The sequence below is a fragment of the Anguilla rostrata genome, chromosome 7, assembly GCF_018555375.3.
Source record: "Anguilla rostrata isolate EN2019 chromosome 7, ASM1855537v3, whole genome shotgun sequence".
NCBI classification, from domain to species: domain Eukaryota; kingdom Metazoa; phylum Chordata; class Actinopteri; order Anguilliformes; family Anguillidae; genus Anguilla; species Anguilla rostrata.
Genome location: NC_057939.1, coordinates 33,347,334 through 33,372,743, shown reverse-complemented (window position 1 = coordinate 33,372,743; position 25,410 = coordinate 33,347,334). Strand labels below are relative to the sequence as shown.

Sequence of the window (25,410 nt, the reverse complement as noted above, 5' to 3'; positions counted from 1 at the left end):
GTTGTGCTGCCTGAACGGGCTGACCTCACCTGGCAGTTTTTGTCAATAATGAGCAAGTAAGAGGACCCAGTTGCTGGAATTGGTTCCACTTGCTGGAAATTTCCAGTTGTGGGCCTCTCTGATACAAAAAGCTCAATAAACTGCATTATGTCAAAATATTTCCACTTTCTTCTTTGACTTCCTTCCATTCCACTTCTCTTACTCTCTCTCTGTCTTTCTGTCTCTCATATAGGTGTCCCTGAGGCCACGCTATTTTTTCTTGCAGGTTTCAACTGACAGAAAAGAAAAGAAGAAGAAATATTGCACATTTGATTCTTAAAGGAAACTTATTACGGTCTGCACAATGAAACTGTCTACACAATAATAAAGTTTGACATACTTCAGTGCCTTATTTGACTTCTGGTGTCCATATGGTGTGTGACAGTGAGTGAAATTCAGGGAAACAATATTTATTATCCACATGACAACGTACAGATAATCAGATACAGTAATTATTACAGACCGCACTGGAAGCAATATGATCTGTTTTGGGAAAATGCAGTTGAACAAGGTATGCTGGTGGGGGTATACATCACATCTGTGCTGCAATTGGGGTCTCAGGGACAGGTAACATGTCAGAAACACAGCTTTGTAGGTAACTAAGTGTAGGCCTGTGATAACTTGACTTTGAACTAGCTAGCTAGCTAGTTTTTCTCCCTAGCTAATAAACACTGTCATTTTGGTTAATGTTAGGCAGTCATTTTGGTTACCATTACAAATACTGGCTGCCTGAACATTGTAGAGGGTCTGAAACCATTAACATACCGTTGCCCCAAAAAATTGGAAAATATAAATTTGGTCCTTTTATAAGGACCTCTAAATAGCAAACTATGTGGCTGCGAATGCTAAATAAATAATAACAAAAAAATGTTAGAATAAGAAGTTTAACTATTGACTCCCCTTTCCTCCCGCCTTCCGCATGCGTTTGAAAGGAAGTGACCGCACCTTTAGGGGTATGCAGCAACTTAAGTTACATGAAATTGGACCAGTTGGATTGGAGGCGCTATAAAAATCTTTATATGCTAATTACTCTGCAAGGAAGCAGATATTTCAACCAAATGTTTTGGGGACCACTGCGCAAAAGAATCCCAAAAAATAATATGTAGGGCCTTTTTTATTTTGTGGCCAGATTTAGTCAAAAGCCCATTTAGAGCTATTGCCCAGTCTATCTGTAATTTTGTGTATTGCGCCTCTGGATGATTAAGTTTAAGTGTTGTTGAAAGATAGTTACTCCATTGAACAATATACTGTAAGGCCCACGGGAACAGGCATAGAGTGAATAATATTAAATAATATTAAAATACTGCTGAATGCTGAATCAGGTGTATAACCTCGGCTTCAAAGTTCCAGCCCTGAAAGCAGAGTCTGTGCTGATCCTTAAACCCAGGTATGGCCCTGCGGCAGTACACGCGTCTCAAGACCTCTGACAGTGCAGACTGCAGCTGCACCAAGTTTTGAAACTGTTCGTATCTGTCCGGAGGAAACCATACTTTAAGTCTCAGAGATCGAGGCCGGTACCAGTGTAGTCACTGAACCTCTGAGTACCGTGCCCGATGTAATGTCACAGGACCGCTGAGTGCCACGGCAAATGCAAGTCTCCATCCCTCTGAAAGTGTAGCCGCAGGCTACAACAAGGGTGGCGACCGTCTGGAATTTGCCACATGTGGGACTCATGTCTAAAGACCTCTGAGACTGGTGAAAAGGTATCAGGACACAGAACTTCTGCATTTCTGAGGTGCTGGAACCAAGGTCCTTGGCCTGTGTTATCTGTCTCAGTAAACAGTGGTGTACTATTAATTAAATAAATAGGTTAGGATTTATGAAACAGTTGAGATAAGCCAGTGTAGAAGGTAAAATTCCAACATGGCTTACAACCAACCAAAAAATAGACTTTGGCCTATTATAAATAAAATAATCAATAGCCTAGAGCTAAATTAAGTTATATAGGCATAGGTGTGCCACCATTCACCTTTCTTTAGAAAGCTCGCTTTCAAAAAAGTGTAGTGAATTCTGGTGTACCCTATTGTTTTCATCTGAGTTTTTGTTCTATGCGTCTTAGCAGCACAAGGATGAAACCAGAGTATTTAAACTAATAATATTAACTAATAATATATTAATTATTAACGCATGCCTGTGCACGCCATTTAGAAACTGTTAGAATTCACTAACCGACTTATTTGGGTGCCAATTAAATTAGCTAAGGCATGTTAGATACTAGAATGGTATTTTTGTGTGAATTTCACCATAGCACAACATATACATATTAGAATCTTTGGCAAACCGTTGATAAGCCAGTCAAATGCCATAAATGAATATAATGTCATCAAACTTTAACTCAACTAATAAGGGCCAGTATCATCTTTGCCTGCAATGAAAATTATTTAAGGAAGAAGTCTTCCAAACTACATATCTCAAATAAATAAATAAATAAATAAGGAGAAGAAGCAATTACTCCTAAGTTTACATAAAGTTTGTCTTTTAGCATTAAAATGTTGAAAGAGGGGTCATCTTTTGGCAAGGACTGGCTTACTGGTCTCTCTTTTATTCTAGTTTTTCACAGTTTCCTCTCCTTAAATTCCCTCCTTCCTTTTCATTTACTGTTCCTCCTCCTCCTTTCTCCCTTCTCCCCATCTGCCTGTCTTGTTCTGTTTCCCCCCCTTCTCTGTCAGTTGTTGAATATTTAAGGAGCAGTAAACCTACACTCCCAAGACAGTGTCTGATTTTCTTTTTGTTTTTTCATCTTTTTATTTTTTGTCAGTTGTGGTTTAACCCCCAAATTATGCAGACAGTAACCCTACATAGATTTTCTCTTCGTTGCACAAATACAGGCAAGAAGTTAGCACCTCAAGCATCAGTGACAGACCAGTTGGGTGGAAATCTCTGAAGGGGTCAGAAACATGTCAGCAGCTCATTTAGCCAACTCCTAACTTTAAACAGGCCCCCTGGTGTAGCACCAGAGCAAATTTTACAACACCCAATTCGTTACATTAGGGGATCCACCCATCCCATTAAGAACTTCACAGTCATCTAATCTAACAAGAGCACACAAACCAGCACACATCCAATCCTAAACAGCGCACATATAGGACACAATAGAAACACTATCCTATGTGATTCTATGAATTTCTTGGTGCAATAATGAATTTCTCTTATACCATTAACACATAGTATTAGACAACATTTCTTCAGTCTGCTTCAATTAAACTATTTTACAGTAATTACCATTCCAGTAATTTTCAACTTTTTAATAAATGTTTGTAGGTATGCATGTAGGTATTGTGTGTTTCCGAACGCTACTTGTCTTATATGTCTTAATTTATGATTTTGGTGTTTTTTTATTTTTTGTTCTTTATTTTTATACTATCATTTTCAATAACCATCCACACAAAATGTATTGGGTTCTTTGTTTCTTTTCCTTTAATTCACCCAGAACAGGTGTACCCAAATTCCACTACCATACGCTCTATCGGCATAGTAGTGAAGAATCAGATTCTAAAATTAGATCACCTTACCGGGTATATCACTATGAGGGGCACAGAGACCATATTCACCACTCGCATGTGTTGTCATGAAACCTCCAGCTATATCATCTGTACCTGTAACACCTTACAACCTTTTTCTCCCAATGATACCAAATTCATTAGTGGGCAGTCTTTGCATGGCCACGCTGACGCTATCCAGGTTTCCCACACACAATGGTGCGTCATCAGCGAGATGAACTCTTTCTCGTATGGAGGTCTGACCTGTCCAGCAAACCACACTTTCTGCTTGGAAGTGACGGAAGATTTGGCCATGGGTCAGATCAACATTCTAGGCCGAGTCTCCCCGTGGTGGGAGTACACATTCTACGAACAAGGAACGCGGGCCCTGACTGACCTAATGAGTTTGGTAGAACAGATCATCCGTGACACCAATTACCACATCAACCAGGCTTAGGTGGAGGTGAATCTGGCCAAAAGAACGGCGGAGATCCTGGCCAGCTCCTCTACCCGGTCCGCCCAGGACACGTACACCTGGTGGGATTGGGTGTTCCGAGGGTGCGTCATCCCTAGCGCAGTCATCTTTACCATCACCCTGGTTCAATGCTGTTATTTTCGACACCTGATACACTCTCTGCGCACCTCCACTCATGCTGCATTGGTTCTCAGCCCCCTCCAGTTGCCAGCGAGGCCGGGCTTGAGACCATAAACACCGGACCTGGACTGCTGTCAAAGTTGGGCATTTTCAGTGACCCCTGGGACAGCGTTCTGTTTGTCCCACGGGGCCAGAGAGGGGAACTGTAAGGCCCACGGGAACAGGCATAGAGTGGAATTTCCTCTCTGACTGTCGTAAAGCAATTCGCCAGATGCAGAGTCTGATATTGTCGGGACAGAGTGACCCGTAAGACCTTGGCATCTGGTTTTGCGACAGTTAACAGGTGACACCTCTTTTCTATGGGAAAGCAATTCTAAAATTATCCCAACGTCCTGGAGGTTTCAGATGGCAAGTAATAAAATCACATGATGGAAATGGGGCAAATTGCTCAGGACAGTTGAGGGACAGTCACAGTGCTCTCACCTGGTGTCACTGGGTAACTTGTCTCCCAACCTTCATAAGGAGAGAAATTTACTCACGCACACTTTTTGTTAGGAAATAAATCCCGATTTGGGTCGAATACATTGATACACTACACTATGCAATCTTGATACACTGTGGAAAGACATTGAGAGTTGACAGTTGGTTCATGTAAAAGATTGTACAGTTATTTCATGTTTTTCAGAGTTTTCATGACAATCACGAGAACAAATATTCATATTTGGTATGGTTTTTATGGTCTCTGTGCGAGTGATGCTCTGGTTTAGGTTTTAAAACCAGCAAACCTAGAGAAAATCTATTTTAATAAATTTGGAAGTCAACTGTATTTTTTGGACACTCCTCCTGGTAAATCCATCTGTCTGATCCTGTCTGAACCAAATTCCAATCTTCCCCCCTCCAAGTAAATTTATGGTTTTATGACCCTTTTGTGGCGACATCCACCTGCCTGCGCTGGGTTCTTATAGGAGAAGAACAGGGCCCTCTGGGAGTCTGCAATCAGACTTCCCACACAAGACTCTTTCTGTGTGTAGACTGCTGTCAGGTATGCTCATCTTTATCTTTGATTGTTAGACTATTTTCTAAATTCTGTAACTACAAATTGACTATTTTAAGTGTATAACCTACCTGACATTAAAACTGTTAATGACTTGATTTGTGTGGTCTTGGTCAATGTTTCGTTCTTGTAACAGCCCTCTAAGTCGGTTTCCCCCAATTATTACTAGGGAACTGCCCGTTGGACTTGTTTGATCACCAAGTTTTCAGTTAAGGCGGGACCGTCAGCAGAACCAAGTTGATCCTGGGATGACCAATATTGGCCCTTTCGGAGTCCCTGAACCATAATTAGGTTATACTCCCCATGAGGGAAATCTCACAACCGCTGTGTCGTCTGCAAACAGCTAGTTAAATTGTCGTTACGGGCGCATCCACGGTGCGTACCGGGTGAAACTGCGTTGACCCTCGGTGTAGAACTTCAGACGAACTGAGGTCCATTCTAAATCAAGCCTAAATTCTAATTTGGAACATAACTTATTAATTAATATGGAGTCAGATTATCACGAGGGTAAAACCTATTAACTGTTACGCTTTCTTGCTGTGGTCATGGATATATTTGATGTGTTGTTCCACGCATTTGTGAATATTCTGATGCTCCCATTGGGATATTGACAGTCCGGCGACAGATCGGATATATCTCTGATGACAGCATAGCCCCGTTTACGAACGGAGAGTAACCAGAATGCTACTGATCCGTTTCAGGCCAGTTTTAAGCGGGATATGAAGCAGCGCCTTCATATCTAACCCGTGGCAACGGAACCAGTGCATTCTTAATTATAATTGTGCCCTGTTCTTACGAACAGAGGAAAATAACTAACATCTCCGGTTTTGAATCACACCAGCCAAGGGAGAACACGCGATACCTTCCCCTCCAGCTACAAACCCTCATTGGTCTAGCTGTGAGGTGTTTACAATACCAAACAAAAGGCACCATAAAGAAGAGTGGCCATATATCTGCCACCCTTTTGTCTATTGGCATCAAACTTGGTACACGTTTTATCGTGAGGCCTGGTAGCACACACCAACTTTAGTGAAATTTGGCCACTTTGGCACACAGCACAGTACCAAAAATTGTTTTAAATAGCAATTACTCTGAAACTAAAGCAGAATTTTTTTCCAAAATTTCAGGGGATCATTACAGTAATCGATCCAAACTGGGCAACTAACAGAATTGGTCACATGGAGGCTGTGTAGCACACGGTCCTTTCATTGCTGTTTGCAGCTATTATTATTACTAGGGGTCCAAGCAGTGAAGCTGGTGTTAACCTACTGTATCTGTTAGGATTATTATTATTATTATCATTATTATTATTATTAGGGGTCCCTATTGTATTTGTTAGGATTATTATTCTTATTTTTCTCTGCTAAAAGTGTATGAGGCTCAGCAACCATAAGTCCTAGAGCAACCAAATTTGGTAGGTGGGTTCCTATGGCCCCTCACTACTCAGGCACTATAAATCACCTATGTCGGCCAGATGGCGACGCTATAACAAATGGTCATGCTTAAAAGGGCATAACTCCCACACCAGAAGTCAGATCAACACAAAACCTCATCAACCTATGCACCTGAATGTGCTCCACAACTTTGCTATTGGGACCACTTATGTCCGCCATATTGTTTGCCCGGCATTTTGACTTTTTTCTTAGTTGGGGTGCGGAAGCGCTGCAGCTGTAAATCTAAAGTGTTACGACATCAAGTAAACTTCTTTACGGCAAGTGGCTAGAAGACATCCATGGCGACGCAACTAAGTAATCCCCCCCCCCCCCCGATTCCATACTCAAAGCAATGATTTCGTAAATTAATAAAACCCTCAATAATAACAGCATTCAATAAAACAGGAAATGGATGAATAATTACTTTTCTTTGTCATGGATCCATTTGAAGACAATATCGGTTAGTTCGTTTAGTCTTTTAATTATACGTCATTATGCTGAGAAATCGTATTCCGTCATAGCAACAAGAAACCTGACATTAGCCCTAAGATATGCCAATAAAACAGTGAAAACGCTGCTCACTGAATAACGAAATAAGACACAAAGTTTTAAAAAATTATACCATGTCATTCTACAGTCAACATCTGGCACTAAATATTGAATAAATATACAACCTTACCATAGGTTTTACGCGTTGAGATGTCCGTTTTGAGACAGAGTGGTCATATATCGTCTTGGGAAATCTGTGAAATGTACGGGCATTTGTGATGCCTGGGTAGGCTACCTTCAAAAATAGTTGTGCGTAATACCACATCTGTTGTTTACGGCGTTGTCGCCCTTATTAGTACAGTTTGGCTTGATTGACAATTCATTTATTCAGTTGGTGAGAGTATAAGCTTTCCAACGATGTATAACACATCTGATTTTGCTTTTGGAATAGCGTTTTATAGGTCAGCGTAACTGAAAATGTTCTTATCGCAACAGTCTGGCTTGATTGACAATGAATTTAGTCAGTATGTGAGATTATAAGCTTTCTAATGATGTCTAACATTTCTGATTTTGCTTTTGGAATAACGTTTTATAGGTCAGCGTAACCGAAAATTCTTATCGCATTCACTTACGCATTCACTCTGGGGTAGCAGTAAAAGATGCTGCACCTAACGAAACGTTGTTAACGATTTTTCATAATTTCTTTGAAAATACTATTATTACTGAGGACTTCTGGGCATAGCTAAGCCATTTGTTTGCTGATAGGTCTATCTGACATCGTTTTCTGGAGCAAAACAGGAGCCGAAAGGACTGTATCATTGCTTTACTGTCTCAGTCTCTATCTACTGAACACATAAAATTTCATCATTGCTATGTAAGTAGTACTGCTCAAAATATTTTGGTTCGTTCCCTTGCTACCGTAATGTAACAAACTTTCTTGTGTCTACAGCTGCAGTTTCTCGCTGGAATTACTATTATTGAATATAAACAAAAGATGCAATTTATGCTGTAGTCTGCCAATATCAAAATAAATAATACGGTAGGCTACTCTGCGGGCAGCACGCAGGTAAGCAGGGATGGCGAGTTGATATTTTGTTTTTTGTTTCGTTTTTTTATTTCGTATTTATTATTTGAAATATGTATTATTATTCTTCTGTCTCTGAGGCGCTCTGAAATGTGCATTCTCTGCTAAGCTGATCAATGGATTGGAATATTTGTAAATTAATAAAAACCGGTTACAACATCTAGTAAACTTCTTTACGGCAAGCGACATCCATGGCGACGCAAGTAATCTGACACCGTAGGGTCTAGTTTTTATCAGTGAGGGGACGGTCTGAACGTCCGGGAAGCAGTGGAAGACAGTGCCAGACATTATTTGAAGACAGTATCGGGTGAGTTCGTTTAGTCTTTGAATCTGTCATTATGCTGAGAAATAGCTAAACCATTTTATTGATAGGTTCTGAGTTTCTGTGCAAACGCGCGAAAACACGCTGGTATAATGAAACAATGACGGTAGCCTAATACATATATAGTCCGCTTCGTTCCGTTGCTACCATAACATAACGACCTACAGCTGCAGTTTCTCACTGCAATTCCTAACATTGAATATTCACAAAAGACGCAATTTATGCTGTACTCTGCCAATGTCTAAATAAATAACACGCTACGGTAAAGCTTTAAGAGGATGAATCATTACTTTTCTTTGACATGGATCCATTTGAAGACAATAATGGGTGAGTTCGTTTACTCTTTAAATCCGTCATTATGCTGAGAGAAATCGTATTCTCCATTTAATCTCTAAATTGACTGTAAGGTTAGGGTTGTAACTAGTTAGCTGTTTCGTAGGTGACTTAGTTAATGCACTCGTCTTAACTATTGCTTGTATTTTTGCATAGACTGCGTTGTTGCTGTTCTTGTTCGTGTTACTGTTAACCAGTTTAACCTACAGGGTCCAAGTTGAACTATGCGGTTGCTCCCTGCAGTTGGAACGGTAGGCTACTGCCCTCTAGGGTTTTCGACACACTTGTTCCTGGTTATGGTTAAACACTTTTTGTATGTCGCTCTGGATAGGAGCGTCTGCCAAATGCCTGTAATGTAATGTAATGCAATATTCCGTAGCAACAAGATAAACCAGACATTAGCCCTGAAATATGTCAATACAGTAGTGAAAATGCTGCCCACTGAATAACGAAATAAACGATACAAAGTTTTAAAAAATTATACCATGTTATTCTACAGTCAATATCTGGGTCTAAACATTGAACAAATATACTATTTTACCAATGGTTTTACGCGTAGAGATGTCCCTTTTGCGACTGAGTGGTCATATATTGTCTTGGACAATCCGTCTGTGAAATAGACGCGCATTTGTGGCTACCTTCAAAAATAGCTGTGCATAATACCACACCTGTTGCTTACGGCTTTGTCGCCCTTTTTAGTACAATTTGGCTTGATTGACAATTCATTTATTCCGTAGGTGAGAGTATAAGCTTTCTAACGATGTATAACATGTCTGATTTTGCTTTTGGAATAGCGTTTTATCGGTCAGCGTAACCGAAAATTTTCTTATATGCCAGTGTCTAAATAAATAATACGGTAGGCTATTCTGCGAGCACTACGCAGGTCGCGAGTTGATATTTCGTCTTTTGTTTCGTTTTTTCTCAATGTCGTCTTTATTATTTGAAATGCGTATTTATTGTCATGGTCCTGTTTTCCTGTCTGTGTTTCCCTTGTTGGGCCGCCAGATGGTGGCACTTCTGTTTTGTGTCCTGCTCCCCCCCTGTTAATTGTATGATTGTTTTCAATTGTCTCGTTATCCCATCATTGTTCCCACCTGTGTCTTGTTATCCCCTCCTTCTGGTTTGATTGTTTTTTGAGTTCACCTGTGTCTTGTTACCCCTTGTCTATTTAAGTTCTTTGTCCCCTTGACTCGGGTGCTGGTTCCTTGTGTTTGTTCCCGAATTCTGTTTGTTGCAAACCGTATGTACCTGCCTGTATTTTGTTCCTGACTTGTGTTTTGTTTGACCTTCCCTTGTGCTCTGCCTTCCCGTGTTCTGCCCTGCCTGTGTTTTTGAGTTCCTGTTGTTTTCTGTTTCATTAGATTATTTTTTGAGTTTGTGTTTTTGCCCATTGTGGCCTTGTCTGTTCCCTACTTGTTTGCCTGTCGTGTTAGTAAAGTCTTTGTTAATTTTCCCTTTTGAGTTTGTGTTTTTTTTCCCTCTGCGTTTGGGTCCCCCTTACCTGTACCGTGACAGAAGGAACCAGCCAGTGTGGGACCCAGCAGAGGTTTTTTTTTTTTTTTTTGGTTGTTTGTTGTTTGTGTTTTTTGTTTATCATGCCACCAGGGTGGTGGAGTGACCCGGAGGACTCGCCACCCAGCGACTGGGAGTCCCTCGCCCTTGAGCTTCCCAGTGCCCGGGGCGGGCGGTCACGGAGGCGCCGTGGTCGGGCTGCCTCCCGGTCAGCCAGACCTCCAGCTGCCCAGCCAGCGGTTCCCGGCCCTGCGTCATTCGAAGGGTCTCGACTGGCGATCTTTCCAGGGCCCGGCCCGCGGGGGTCCCGCCGGTCCCGTCCGGCTGCCCAGCCTGGTTCCCTACGGCTGGGGTCCGCGTTCCTGTCCCCTGCCCAGCCCAGACGGCAGGGGCCTCGGCCTGCTCCACCCCAGGTCCAGGAGGGGCCTTCACCGCCTGCTCTGCCCCAAGTCCCGGAGGGGCCTTCACCGCCTGCTCTGCCCCAAGTCCCGGAGGGGCCTTCACGGCCTGCTCTGCCCCAAGTCCCGGAGGGGCCTTCACGGCCTGCCCTGCCCCAAGTCCCGGAGGGGCCTTCACGGCCTGCTCTGCCCCAAGTGCCGGAGGGGCCTTCACGGCCTGCTCTGCCCCAAGTGCCGGAGGGGCCTTCACGGCCTGCTCTGCCCCAAGTGCCGGAGGGGCCTTCACGGCCTGCTCTGCCCCAAGTCCCGGAGGGGCCTTCACGGCCTGCTCTGCCCCAAGTCCAGGAGGGGCCTTCACGGCCTGCTCTGCCCCAAGTGCCGGAGGGGCCTTCACGGCCTGCTCTGCCCCAAGTCCCGGAGGGGCCTTCACGGCCTGCTCTGCCCCAAGTCCAGGAGGGGCCTTCACGGCCTGCTCTGCCCCAAGTGCCGGAGGGGCCTTCACGGCCTGCTCTGCCCCAAGTCCCGGAGGGGCCTTCACGGCCTGCTCTGCCCCAAGTCCAGGAGGGGCCTTCACGGCCTGCTCTGCCCCAAGTCCAGGAGGGGCCACTGCCGCCTGCTAAACCAAGATTTCGGGCTTTGCTTGCGCCTCGAGCCCCGGGGGGGCCCCCGGAGCCACCTCGAGCCCCAGGGGGGCCTCCGCAGCCGTCCAGAGCCCCGGAGAGGACACCTGCCTTGCCCCCTAGTGTTCGTGCTCCACCTGGCGTTCATGCTCCCCTTGGTGTTCGTGCTTCCCCTAGTGTTCTCACGCCCCCCAGTGTCCGTTCTTCCCCTAGTGTTCTCGCTCCCCCTAGTGTTCACACCTTGCCCCCTGGCGTTCGTGCTTCCCCTGGCGTTCGTGCTCCCCCTGGCGTTCGTGCTTCCCCTAGTGTTCTCACGCCCCCCAGTGTCCGTTCTTCCCCTAGTGTTCTCGCTCCCCCTAGTGTTCACTCCTTGCCCCCTGGCGTTCGTGCTTCCCCTGGCGTTCGTGCTCCCCCTGGCGTTCGTGCTTCCCCTAATGTTCTCACGCCCCCCAGTGTCTGTTTTCCCCCTAGTGTTCTCGCTCCCCCTAATGTTCGCCCTCCCCCCAGTGTCCGTCCTCCCCCCAGAGTCCGCACTCCACCTAATGTTCCCACGCCACCCAGTGTTCCCAACCGTGTGTCTGTGTGTTCCGTGGCCCCCGTGTCTATTTGTCTGCCCGCCTGTTTGTCTGCCTGTCTGCCCACCTGTTTGTCAGCCAGTATGTTGGCCTGTCTGTCTGCTCCCCAGGCCGTCAGCTCGACGGCCAATGTGTTCTCCCGCCTGTCTGCCTGTCTGTCTGCGTGTCAATCCGCATGTTTCTTGTCTTGTCTGCCTATTTGTCAGTCCTTGTGCCAGTTTTTTGGTTCCTCCCTCTCCTTCCCTGTCTGTCTGTCCCTTTGTGTGTCTGTCGGTGTCGCAGTATGCCTCCCCGCCTGCTTGTCCCTTTGTTTGTCCTTTTAGGTCTCGTCGTGTCTGTGCCTAGTCCTGTGTGTGTGTGTGTTTTCATGTAGGGTCGTGGTGTTGTCCGTTCCTGTCTAACGTCCAGTCCAGTGTTCTGTCTTGTCTCGTCTTGTTCCAGTCCGGTGTTCTGTCTAGTCATGTCTAGTCCGGTGTGTCTACCTTGCCCGAGTCTAGTTCCTGTCCTGTTCCTGTCCAGCCCCGAGTTCCTGTCCAGCCCCGAGTTCCTGTCCAGCCCCGAGTTCCTGTCCAGCCCCGAGTTCCTCTCCAGCCCCGAGTTCCTCTCCAGCCCCGAGTTCCGTTCCTGTCCACTCCAGCCCCGAGTCTTGTTGTCTTGTTCCTGTCCTGCCCAGTCCAGCCCCGAGTCTTGTTGTTGTCTTGTTCCTGTCCTGCCCAGTCCAGCCCCGAGTCTTGTTGTTGTCTTGTTCCTGTCCTGCCCAGTCCAGCCCCGAGTCTTGTTGTTGTCTTGTTCCTGTCCTGCCCAGTCCAGCCCCAAGTCTTGTTGTTGTCTTGTTCCTGTCCTGCCCAGTCCAGCCCCGAGTCTTGTCCTGTCCAGTCCAGTCCTGTTCCTGCCCCAGTTCTGTGTCCAGTCCCTGTTCCTGTCTGAGTCCTGTCTCCAGCCCCCACCCTCTGTTGACTCCCTCCCCGGGTCGGCCTCCTGGGACGTCAGGAACCGTCCCTTGGGGGGGGGGGGTACTGTCATGGTCCTGTTTTCCTGTCTGTGTTTCCCTTGTTGGGCCGCCAGATGGCGGCACTTCTGTTTTGTGTCCTGCTCCCCCCCTGTTAATTGTATGATTGTTTTCAATTGTCTCGTTATCCCATCATTGTTCCCACCTGTGTTTTGTTATCCCCTCCTTCTGTTTTGATTGTTTTTTGAGTTCACCTGTGTCTTGTTACCCCTTGTCTTGTTACCCCTTGTCTATTTAAGTTCTTTGTCCCCTTGACTCGGGTGCTGGTTCCTTGTGTTTGTTCCCGAATTCTGTTTGTTGCAAACCGTATGTACCTGCCTGTATTTTGTTCCTGACTTGTGTTTTGTTTGACCTTCCCTTGTGCTCTGCCTTCCCGTGTTCTGCCCTGCCTGTGTTTTTGAGTTCCTGTTGTTTTCTGTTTCATTAGATTATTTTTTGAGTTTGTGTTTTTGCCCATTGTGGCCTTGTCTGTTCCCTACTTGTTTGCCTGTCGTGTTAGTAAAGTCTTTGTTAATTTTCCCTTTTGAGTTTGTGTTTTTTTTTCCCTCTGCGTTTGGGTCCCCCTTACCCGTACCGTGACATTTATGTGTTATTATTCTATCTGTCTCTGAGGCGCTCTGAAATGTGCATTCTCTGCTAAGCTGAGCCATGGATTGGAATATGTGTCTGACGTAGTGTTGCACCGTATACCGAAACTTCAGCACTTTCTCGGTACTTAAAAAAAAAAAAAAAAAACGGTTCCGTATTAGAATTTTCCGACGTTCGGTAGTTTTGCGTCAAATGTAAAAGCCAGGGAAATGTGTCTCCCGCATTACCGATTTAGAGGATGAAAAGTGTAGTTTGTCAGAATCTTCGCTAGATGGCAGTAGCAACTAAGGTTGCCAAGTGAGGTGACCTGCGCTTGTGCATTCACTTCCCTGATACTGCGCAAGCTTCCACTCAGTTGACTTCAGTAGCAATAGGTGTTCTAATTTATAAATATTTTATTATAGGAAGATGCTGTATTGTTATTAGAATATGCTGTTTTTAGATCTATTTAAAAGTGAAAGACCTGTTTAAAGATTATTTAGTTTACAATAGTTACATTTTTGAAATTTATTTAATATATTTTTCTATTGTTTAGTGTTGTAACACGATAGGCCTATGCTTATTAATATGTTGAACAGGCTTCAACTTAAAGGTTGTTCATAAACCAGGTTTTTAATAAACTGTGAATTCGAAAATGAGGTTAACCCTTTTGGACATTAGGTTTCTGATCTATGAAGGTAATTTCAGTATCGTTAGGTACCGAGTATCGAATCAGTATCGTTTAAGTTTCAAGTATCGTTGCAGTATTGAGTATTGTGATACTAAACCTGGTATCGGTATCAAAGTCAATTTTGGTATCATGACAACACTAGTCTGACGCCTTTTTTAGTTGCGACGTGGAAGCACTGCAGCTGTACATACGTACCGGGCCATGTAAGTGTTACGACATAGAAAAGGCCTTCACGGCAAGCAGCTAGGACACATCCATGGCAACGCAACGTAATCCGACAGTGTCTCTTAGCACAAAATTGGCCGTAAGTCATCAATATTTTATACAATCATGATATTCAGTAGATATGTTGGGTGAAGGTATACGTTCATGAGGACAAAACCATTTTTAAATCGCTCCATAGGGGGCGCAATAGTGACAATGCTTGTACCCCTCCCAACGCCGCTTGCGGCTTTAATTATTTATTATTATTATTATTATTATTATTATTATAGTGGTTTAGGGTTTCATTTGGCTCTCCCCCCCCACAAGATATCGTCCCGGCAGAGGAAAATTTACTTCTTTTTTCCCCCCACAAGAACTACTTCTTCGCCCAACTACCAGGTGGCAAATGTGAACACTCAAATCCATATCTGACGGTTAATACTTTGATCACAGGACTAGAACAGTGGCTTGTGTTCAAAGTACCGCTGGTCTTACTTTAAGGGGGAAGGATAAGAAAATAAATTTTAGTGATGAGCTGCGAATAGGGACAGGCTGTTCTTGTAACCTTCTTGCTAATATCATCCATGTTAGTTTAAGGGAGAGTAATGCATCAAATGTAACACGGTCAATAACTTTTTGTACACTGCAGCTACAGTAGCCATTTCAGGATTGTACACGAGTAATTCAGTCCTCTACCAAATGATTAAAAGAAAAGAACAGCCACCTGGTCACATGCATTTCAGAGAGACTGGCAAAACTGTGTGCAGACAAGAGACGCCATAAACAAACAAGCAAGGGGAAAGTGGAACCGGACATTATATATATACATACATATACATATATATACATACATACATACATACATACATATATACATACATACACACACACACAGGGTTTGAGTTACAATCTGAGCTTTGTGGGGGTCTCTAAAATAACTAACGTTAGGTGTAACCTGATGAAGATCCATGATAAAGGCTGACACGTAAAGTAGTTCAAACTCAAATCGAGCTTTATTGAGGAACATTCAATACGGTCGGTTCAATTTACAATGGCAAACAGAGGAGAAGCCCTTAAAACTCCTCCTTCGTCTCGCCCATGGTGGCACACTACACAAACAGCCAAAGACAACAAAATACAAATCATACAACACAGACACGTTTGTACTGGACAATAATCACGCTATTTACAACATTTACAGGGCAACAGTCCCACACAAACCCGATAAAGTGTCCCGTGCACGGAGCATGCTGGGAGCTGCCGGCGGCATGGTAGCTAGTCTATACTACCACTTTCTATTCAATAAAGATAATGTTGGCTGATACATGTAGTGGCTTCTTCTTCCAAATGGGTTTGAACATTTGCGAGCGCTCTCAACAGGAACAGGCATAGTTTGCGCAATATTCTACTACGCACCATGGTGGCTTTCCTGGTGAAGTGCAGCCATACTGTCATTCACGAGAGAATATGGTGCATTTTGTTCTTTTGGAAAACATGTTTCTTTTAGCCTATTTATCTTGTTAACGTAAATAATACTCATTACATTGAAAAATGCATTATTTGTGATTAAAATAATAGTTGTTGGTAATGTATTAGCGACCCCCACAGATGCATGATTTTACTGCTTTCATGGGAGCTCAGACCCCTCCTTCTGGGAGCTCAGCTCCCACTGGCTCCCACATAACTCGAACCCTGTATATACAGACGTGAGAAATTAAAGAACAAACCAACATAAAGTGTCTTAGTAAGGTGTTGGACCACCACAAGCCACCAGAACAGCTTAAATGCGCCTTGGGATAGATTGTACAAGTCACTGGAACTCCACTGGAAGGATGGAACACCATTCTTCCAAAAGATATTTCCTTATTTGGCATTTTGATGGTGGTGGTGGAGACTGCTGTCTAACATGTCGGTCCAAATCTCCCATATGTGCTCAATTGAGTTGAGATCTGAGGACTGTGCATATAATTAACATAATTTTCATACTTATCAAACCATTCAGTGACCCCCTCATGCCCTGTGTATGGGAGCATTGTCATCCTGGAAGGGACCACTCCCATCAGGACAGACGTTTCATCATAGGATGAAGGTGATCACTCAAGCATTCAGGCCTGTACTGTTCTCTAGGTGTACAGCGCACATGCGCTCCCCCACTTGTCGAGAATATGGTGTCGAGAATATATCTCTGTAGACCAGACTCTGTAGGCCTATGGCTTTTGCACCACTGAACTCTCAAATGTGCATTTGTCTTTGTAAAGAGGGGTTTTATGCACTACAACCCTACTATAATATCCTTCTCCATGTAGTTCGACAGACTGTTCACATCCTGCATTGACATTCTCAGTCACCTGCAGAAGAGTTGCTCTTCTGTTTTTCCTTACATATCACACAAATGCACAAGCATCCTGGTCATTGAACGTGGACTTACAACCACAATTTCTAACCCTATTTACTGATGACTTCTGCATTTAGATCTATGGGAAAGACACCTTAGGTCACAGTTCCTATTGAAACACTAGCCAGTTGAGCAGTCTTTGTAACTGAAGCTCCTGTCATCCGTGCCTCAATAATAAACCCTATTTCAAAATCACTTAGATTAGGGTTTCTCAACAGGGGCAGTTGGCGTTCGTGGGACGGAGGGGGGCTTTAAGGCGAAAATAATTTAATTTAAAGGGGGGTGTTAAAAGTTAAGGGGGCAATCGTTTTAGAATTCTGAACCTGAAAAAAGATTCAGATATTTTTCATATTACATGTATTGAGTCAAATGTTTTTTGCTGAAAGACCCACCGTAGCTTAACTGAATTCAATCATTGAGAATGTTCATATCATCCCAGTAGTCAGAACCACCCTTTTTTCTCTCATGTGAAGCAGCAGGCTAGAAATACTGGATTTTCAGTGAGTTGATCTAACAATCAGATTTAAGTAAAAAATTGGTTTGATTTTTTATTATTATTCTTATTTTGTTGTTCATCGGGTAGGTTGGCAGCAATAGTTTGTTGCGGAGAAAGCTCCTGTTTGCTGTAAGCCAGAGGTGCCCAATACGTTGATCATGATTGTACAGTCAAATACAGAGGCCATGCTGGTAGATCACCTTGTCATTTTAAAAATGCGTCTAATTCCTCCTGTTTTCATCCCATTTCCCTACTGATTCTGCCTGATAGACAGGTAAGCATGATTCACATGAAATGTGGCCAATCTTCTGCTGTTCAGAACTTTTAGCGTGTCCATTCATTCATGGTATGGTCACTTAAATGTCCAATATTATGTGATAGCAACATGATAACATAAATTTTATATGGGGCAGAGCAGTTGTGGTAACACAATAAATCGAGTCCATATTTGGCAGGGAATTTATCTTTAAATATCCGACGGATAATGGTGTTAATCTAAAAGCTGGGATTTTGTCCAGATATGATACAGGTGCAATTATTTAACTTTTATGCCAAAACGGGTTTCTATACAATTTGGCTTATATTTGTTTTTTGGCTCACGTGATAGTAACAAATTTTGCCACAAAATTGGCGCAGGGCAATTGTGGTGGTGACATGACGTGGCCCATTTTAGGTTTTGCTTTCAATATCCGATGGACAATGGTGTTTTTAATCTAAGCTGCGATTTGCTTTGTCTACAAATGATGCTGGTCCAACAATTTTACTTTTATGCCAATATAGCTAGCCTACAATTGTAGCTACTTGATTTTAGATATAGAAACTACAAACATGGTACTGGAAAACATAGGCTAGTTAAGCGATATGAGATATAGAACTCTACTACTACTACACACACACACACAAAATGTTGGCTAGTGGTTGTACGCAGTTTTATTAAGTAGACTCAAAAAATAAATAGTTGTATTTACTTAAGAAATAAAATTGTTGGATTTGCTTAATAAAATTATATGCACGTTGCACGCAGTTAAGTATATGTGACGTCTTCAGCGTAATTAGTTTGTCCTATCGTTATTAATAACAGTGTTCTGCCACTGTCTAATTATTTGATTCTTTTTCTTTTGTTACACTACCACTCCACCCGAGTACTTACAGTTCAGGTTTATTCAGTCTCCGTCCAACAGCCAGAATAAGCCTGGGGGGGGGGGGGGGGGCTTGCTGATGGAAAAATAAAGGTTGAGATTTTTTTTTTTCCTCTTGCTATCTTGATCCAAGACTGAGGTCAACTGGGCATGATAGGATGCTAATTGCTTAATTGTTTCATGCAGTACACTTGTATTGAAGCATCTGCATTTGTTATGTTTCTCCACTCATTTATTCAGGTTTTTCATTTAATTTGTCACCTGTCTGTATATGTATAAATAAACATAATTAACTGTGGTACTCTCCTTGCACTGTGTAACCCTCTTCAAACTTTGAACTGTCTCACTTAAAATGAGCGACAGTGACTGTACCAACAAATTATGTTAAAGGTGGATGGACAACGTGTGAAAGTCCTAAACAACACAACTTTTGTACCAATTCATTACTTTTTTGGTTTATTTGACTGGCTCTGGACGAATCAGGCTGACTTGCTCATCAGTGAAAGACCATGCTGTTTGTTATATTTTTGGCTAACATACAGTACATTACATTACATTAATTTAGCACACACTTTCATCCAAAACGACGTACAAAAGTACATATCATGGTCATTGGAACAACTACAAAACACAGGTTTCATAAGGTACAATACTCATTTCGTACAGCTATTTATAGCCAAGAACACAGTTCAGTTCACACAGTGAACATTAAGTAGGCAGTATAGCCTACTTCGTACGAAGTAGAACTTTCTGAGCAAAACGAAGCAATCCGAACAACTGACGAACAAAAAGACGCGGTGTTGTGTGTTCGTACGGTGCAGTGTGCGACGGCCTCCAGGGAGAACTTTTCGAAAAGTTCTCTCTTGTTCTCCGACCTTCCCCTCTCAGCTATTGGTCCAAATATCACATAGTTGGTTACGTCACGGTTGAGAGTTCAGAGGGCTGAATTCACATGCTAATGTACAGAGAGTCAACGCCAGTCTCTTCTGTAGAGATGGGAATTCTGCGAGTTCCCGGATGTTTGATGAACGGTGCTACTCGTTTCAGCAAGTCATCAAAACACCTAGCACACATTCAGAAATAAGAGAAAGTGGACCCCCTCGTCTAAACTCGCATTTGCCGAATGTACAGACAAAACTCTCCATTCTCCGTCCTACTCTTATTTAGAGGGCAAACATACCATCTTCTTCGCCTTTTTTTTCTCTTTTGCATAGCTAGATAAACTAAAGCCACTTTAAACTTTTTGTTTTGTGTTGTGATCGCACGTAGCTCCTCTCTTTATACATCCATGGCGTAGCCGCAAGATGGAGGTCTGGTTGAGATTCCAGCCCCGGTTAATAGCTGCCTCGTAATTATTCGTAATTATTCACGCCCCAGCGGCGTGGAGTGACTTTAAACGGTGCGGTGTTCTCACTGACTATACCCACAACAGTGTTTGTGGACATGTTCGCCGGTGATTCTCAATCCTGAAGTTCTCTTCTTACTGAGTATACTGCCAGCTTTATTCTGACCCATCTTATGTCAAGTCAAACTAGGGAGAAGAACAAGCTGCAATATTAGGACGAAAATACAAATTACAAAAAGTGCTGGAATGAGTGTACATGTAACATGAGTGCCATATATTTAATTAAAGGAATTCAGTAATTATAACAGCTACTCATCCATGCTTATTTAGGGGGTGCGCTATTAGAAAGCTGAACTCCAGGTGTGAACATCGCAGAGACTTGGAAAATGGTTCAAATTATACCATTCAAAAACGACATTTAAATTAGATTATATTCATAATTTAGGTAGAAATAAGGTGCTACAAATGCAATTATTTTGGCGAAAATGCAAAAAAAACTGTTCTCCTTCAGTTTGAAATGAAATACTGAGAGATCGCTACCTATATTGCAGGTATAACTATACATGTTCTGGATCATAAACACCTTCACCACAAGTGTGCAAAATCTGAGGGTGATATGTGAAACTACTAAAGATCTATGAAGCTAAAAGTGTACCTCATGTCCTTTAGCGTCTCCAAATCTATCCAAAATATCTAAATTGTGAATTGCTGTAAATCATAGAATAGTCATATTTCACTACAAATCAACTGTTTTGACTCATGAGACTCACTTTTGCACCATTTTCAAGTGAAATTTTTTCCATCAGTATAGGAATCTAAGATTTGTAGTAGTCTAAAAACCTATGGAAAACACTTCTCCAAAAATGAATAAAATGAATTTTGTCCATTATAAAGCATATAAATGTGCCCCTATATGATGGTTTATGATTAAACATTGATATCACTGAAAAATAATGCAAAACCATTGTGACACACCGTAGTACACATACCTATGTATATAATAATTTTCACGTTTGTCTGTACTCTGCAGTATGTAATCTTTAGTTGCATGGGAATAGGACAACATATTACTATTATAATCATTCCAATGGAAATTTTACCATAATCTAGCATGTCAGCACACTGCAAATTTGAATGGGTTTGAATGAATAAATTTGAAAATTTTCCATTCCCTTTTTATTCCATACTAACACCTAGGGATGTTATTTAGCCCCCAACACAAATATACTGAGCATTATTAGCCAAGGCCTGCAGTTGTCTCTTACGACCAATGCAAATATATAGCAATATCAAAAATACGATGCAACGTAAAAACTAGAAATTACCAACAGTAAGACGTGCATGTTTGTATATCTCCTAGCTACTCTTCATCATATTTCTCTGACCCACTCCCCAAAGGGGGGTTTGCGCGTTGTAAATTTCTACCCCCACTTTCTATTTGCGTATTTATTTCTCAAGCAAATTGTTCAAGACAATAAATGACTGCTGAATCTCGAAATGGACATCTCTATGTGTAAAACCAATTGTATAATTTCTGCATATTTAGTCACAGATATTGATAGGAGAATGATATGGTTTAATTCCACAGAAATCCCTGTTCATTTTGCTGCTCAGTTAACAGCATTTTATATCGCTGTATTGGCATACCTTCAGGTATTGTTGGCTTTACTTTGTTGCTATGACAAAATACAAAGTTTTGGTGCTGAAAATTATTTTTAAGGAGCTACCAGATGGACGCCGTTGCCCAGTATGCCATGTTTGGGAGGTTTAGTTGCAGATGAGACTGCAAGGAGGGGGTGCTTGTTAAATGGACGACCTGCACAACAAATGGTGGCTCTTAAAAACTCAGTGTTTAGCATAATTGTAGTGTATTGTGTACTAATAAAGCTATAACACAAAGTTTGTTGTCTCTACATAGTTTGGTTGCAGGAGCAATGAATGTCTGAGTTGAGCAATCTACTCTAATCTCTGGGTAATGAAAAGAAATGACTCAACTCCTAAAGGAGAAGATCCCAACACAAAGTAAAGGTCTCAGCCGAAGAACGAAACTAAGGCGTAAGGAGTGAGTAGAATTTTAGTAAAGACTGCAGTGCAGTCTGGAGAAAAGCAAAAGAAAAGGTGCCTTGTAACAAGGAAGGCAAAAAAGCCGTATTAAGGATAATACGGAACAAAGCTAAGTGACTAGTAGGACTGAAGTTTTACTACTAGTCAAAACAAAAAGCTATATTCAAAATCCTATTCCTTTTTCCTTACCACAATTTTCTCTAAGAGAGCTTTTCACTGTTACCGGCTTTCGTGTAACGTGAGTAGACACTAAAGCGAAGAACAGATCTCACGTGAGCGTATATAAGCTCTCTCAATCAGGTGCAAACAATCGGTCGTAATCAAAAGCAATCACGGAGCGCCCTCAGGTGGTCCTGAAGATTACCACACTGAGCTACCTGAAACAGCACTCGGTTTCCTCAACAGGGATACTGAGTAGCCGATTAGCACGAAACGGCATCGATTAGCACAGCCCACGACGCCGCATAGCAAACGGAATAAGGAACCATGACAATGAATCCATGAAAATGCATGGTGTTGTTAGATGGACATGGTTGACTTGCAACGAGTAAAAACTTTTTAATATTTAAAAAATTAAATATTCACCATTTTTGGCTATTTTTCCATTTGAAAAAATAATACTTTAAGATCTTCCTCTCTTGAACCATAAGTCTGATCAGGAAATTTTTGGAACATGAACTTCATTCAGAGAGCATGGACCTGGCTGATTCCAGCGTCATGTTGCGCTAGCTCTTTGGACAGAATCATTGTTATATTTGTTGTTGTTATAATAATAATAATAATAATAATAATTATTATTATTATTATTTTATTTATTATTATCATTATTATCTACTTCTATGATGAAAGAAAGCCTTCCTATCATTCTTCAGTCTGACAGCTAATTGACATCATTAGATGTTTAGGAGAGTTCTAAGCTTTCTGTGCATGTTAAGCTGTTCTTCAAAGCTCATCTTAAGACAACATATTGCATCATCATTGTTCCCCTATAACATAGTGTATAATTTAATAGTGATTTCATTCAGCAGAACAAAGATGTATGATTTAACACTTCCTGGCTGTGGGTTCGAAATATATTATTGATATAAGTTTTAAATTTAGAACATGTGGGATGTATTATATGTAATATAAATATAATACAGATGCCGCACAGAATGTCCATATGCACTTCACATGCACACAGTTTATTCAATGTCCTTGTCACCTGGATGTCTACACTGGGACCTGGGTGTGTTCAGAAGAATCATGCGATTGCAACCCGCATCTCCCCTGCGATCACAATTCCCCGTCCAATGCAATGGTTATTGCTTTGTCCTGTTGGCCAGAGAAACTGTCCTTGGCCAAAATAGTCATAACCTAAGTTGGATGTGTAAGCAGGAATAGAACTACAATGTAACCTGGTTTTTGTTGTCAAAATTTTCAATTATTTCCCTCCTTGCATTGAATATTTTGCAGTGTTCATACATCTATGCCCATTTATCCTGGTCAGGGTCACAGGTGGTGCTGGAGCCTATTGCAGCATGTATTGTGCGCAAAGCAGGAATACGCCCTGGACAGGTCACTGATCTATTGCAGGGCTAAAAGTACATTCAATAATCTTAAATATATGCCAATCCTGATATTTGTTATCTTGTCTCTGAAAATTGTGGCAAATACATAATACATTGATATGGAGAATAATACACAGTTTACTGGAGCTGAAGGTTTTATTATTCAGTCAGTTACAGAGAACAGAAATCTAAGAGGAAAACAAAAATTTTAAATGCTAAAATATTTTGAACACAGATATTTTAAAAGATACTCTGGCTCGCAACAATCGCTGCATCAGATCTGCTATTATTACAACCAACCTATAAATCTCATTTTCTTTCAGCTCAGTGGAATTTTTTCTTTAAATTTGCAGTCTCTTCATTTTTTCACTGGACTTTAGGTTAAAATGTGGTTTCAGTGGGGCCAGAGTCAGTGGTTGCTTTTAGTGTGGTACAAAGACTTTCTGCGAATACATCGGAAGAGCAAGGCAGAAATGGTAATGTCCTTTAAAAAAATTATTAAGATAATGGAGGTCAGAAACAGCAGTCTCACTAATATATGTACTATCTATAGAGACCTTGAGTGACGATAAAATCAAGGCTGTGTCCATGTTTATAACTGTGTCCTTTAACATGTCACCCATTGCAAAACATGTTAAAGATTGAGACATTTTTAGATGAAGATTGGAATTTCAGTAAGCTGTAATAATTTGACTGTATTCGATATGAGCCTGAATGTATACGATTCAGGAACACTATAGCATGAATACAGCCAAGTTTCATTATTCTGTCTGTATGTGAGCACTTCCTCCCTTTCATGTAGTATATACAACACAGTATATGGCTGCAGCGTAGAAAAGGCAGAAAAAAGGTGTCTAAATCCAAGATGAATCAAGACATTCAACATAGCCTGCACCCAGCTGGGTTTCATGAGAGTGCTGAATGAGCTGTGCTGAGCCTTTGAGTTCACAGGACATGCTTTCATTGTATTGCCACAGTTTGTGCATACATAGAGTAACCTCACCACACCCACCATGCCTAAGATCTGTCTGACATACCTGCAGGTAAGACAAGTCTGTGCGTGACTGCCAGAATGGATTTCTGCAGGTGGCGGGAAGAGGTTTTTCCAGAATGGATGTTGCGTAGCACGGCAGAACGGCACTCATCACATCCGAGAGTCATCTGGCAGTGCGGGTGGATGGTTTTGAGAAGGGTGACCCACCCACAGCTGTCTCTGGAAGCATGACCAAACCCAGGGCCAGCTGGAGGACAGGCCATTCCTAGTCCTGAGGTACACCAGGACCACCACATCCTTTATAGACACTTTCATCGGACGCACGCGCGTTGCCAAGGTTATGCGCTTAGCCCGAAGTTAACTTCCACTCTGTGTTTGTTTATTATTGGGTTTGTGTTTACTGGCTAATATGGCACAGATTACAAACGGAGTGAAAGTTAAACTGATGAGAAGACTGACGTTGGGCTCAGGTTGTTGTGCTGTGGGGTGCAACCTGGAACAAATGCCATTTTGAAAATTTGTAAAAATACATTATTTAACTTTGTAACCCCACTAGGGAATTGTGAAACGAATTGCTTGAATCCCTGCGATTATTATAGCTGGTGCTTACCCATTGTTACTTCATATTTTTGAGAAATAACTGGACATCGTTACCTATTAAAATGTAAGTCCTGTAAAAATACACATCATAAACTGTATAAATAAACAAATCAACTTCATACATACACATTTAGTAATACTAATACAGCCTTATCTACTATATCAACTTTAAGACAAGCAACACGCTCGTAATTATCTCATCGCGACCCATTAAAGCCAATGGCGCAGACGCTGCTTCATATTTTCAAACTGCTTTCCTAACGGCTATTTTGCGTCCTGCAACTTGGGTTACAACTGTGAATATATACGGATTCCTAGACGTGCTGATAGGGACCACCCTTTCTCATATAACCTCAAATACGCAAGACAGAAAGGACACTTATACAGTATGCTAGCAAATTTATGTCAAGTTCCACTCATTTA

General features: G+C 42.1%; 1 protein-coding gene and 1 pseudogene across 1 annotated transcript in view; both read left to right on the top strand.

Moving 5' to 3' along the window:
* Positions 1–2,318: 2,318 nt before the first annotated feature.
* LOC135259567 (uncharacterized) lies at positions 2,319–5,265 on the top strand (annotated as a pseudogene).
* Positions 5,266–8,364: 3,099 nt separating this feature from the next.
* Positions 8,365–25,410, top strand: part of LOC135258590 (uncharacterized) — a 614,972-nt gene continuing 597,926 nt past the window's right edge. Inside the window, exons 1-2 of the mRNA XM_064342055.1 lie at positions 8,365–8,376; positions 10,554–12,378. Coding sequence (XP_064198125.1) covers positions 8,365–8,376; positions 10,554–12,278 — 1,737 coding nt within the window. The 3' untranslated portion in view covers positions 12,279–12,378. The remainder of the gene's footprint in view (positions 8,377–10,553; positions 12,379–25,410) is intronic.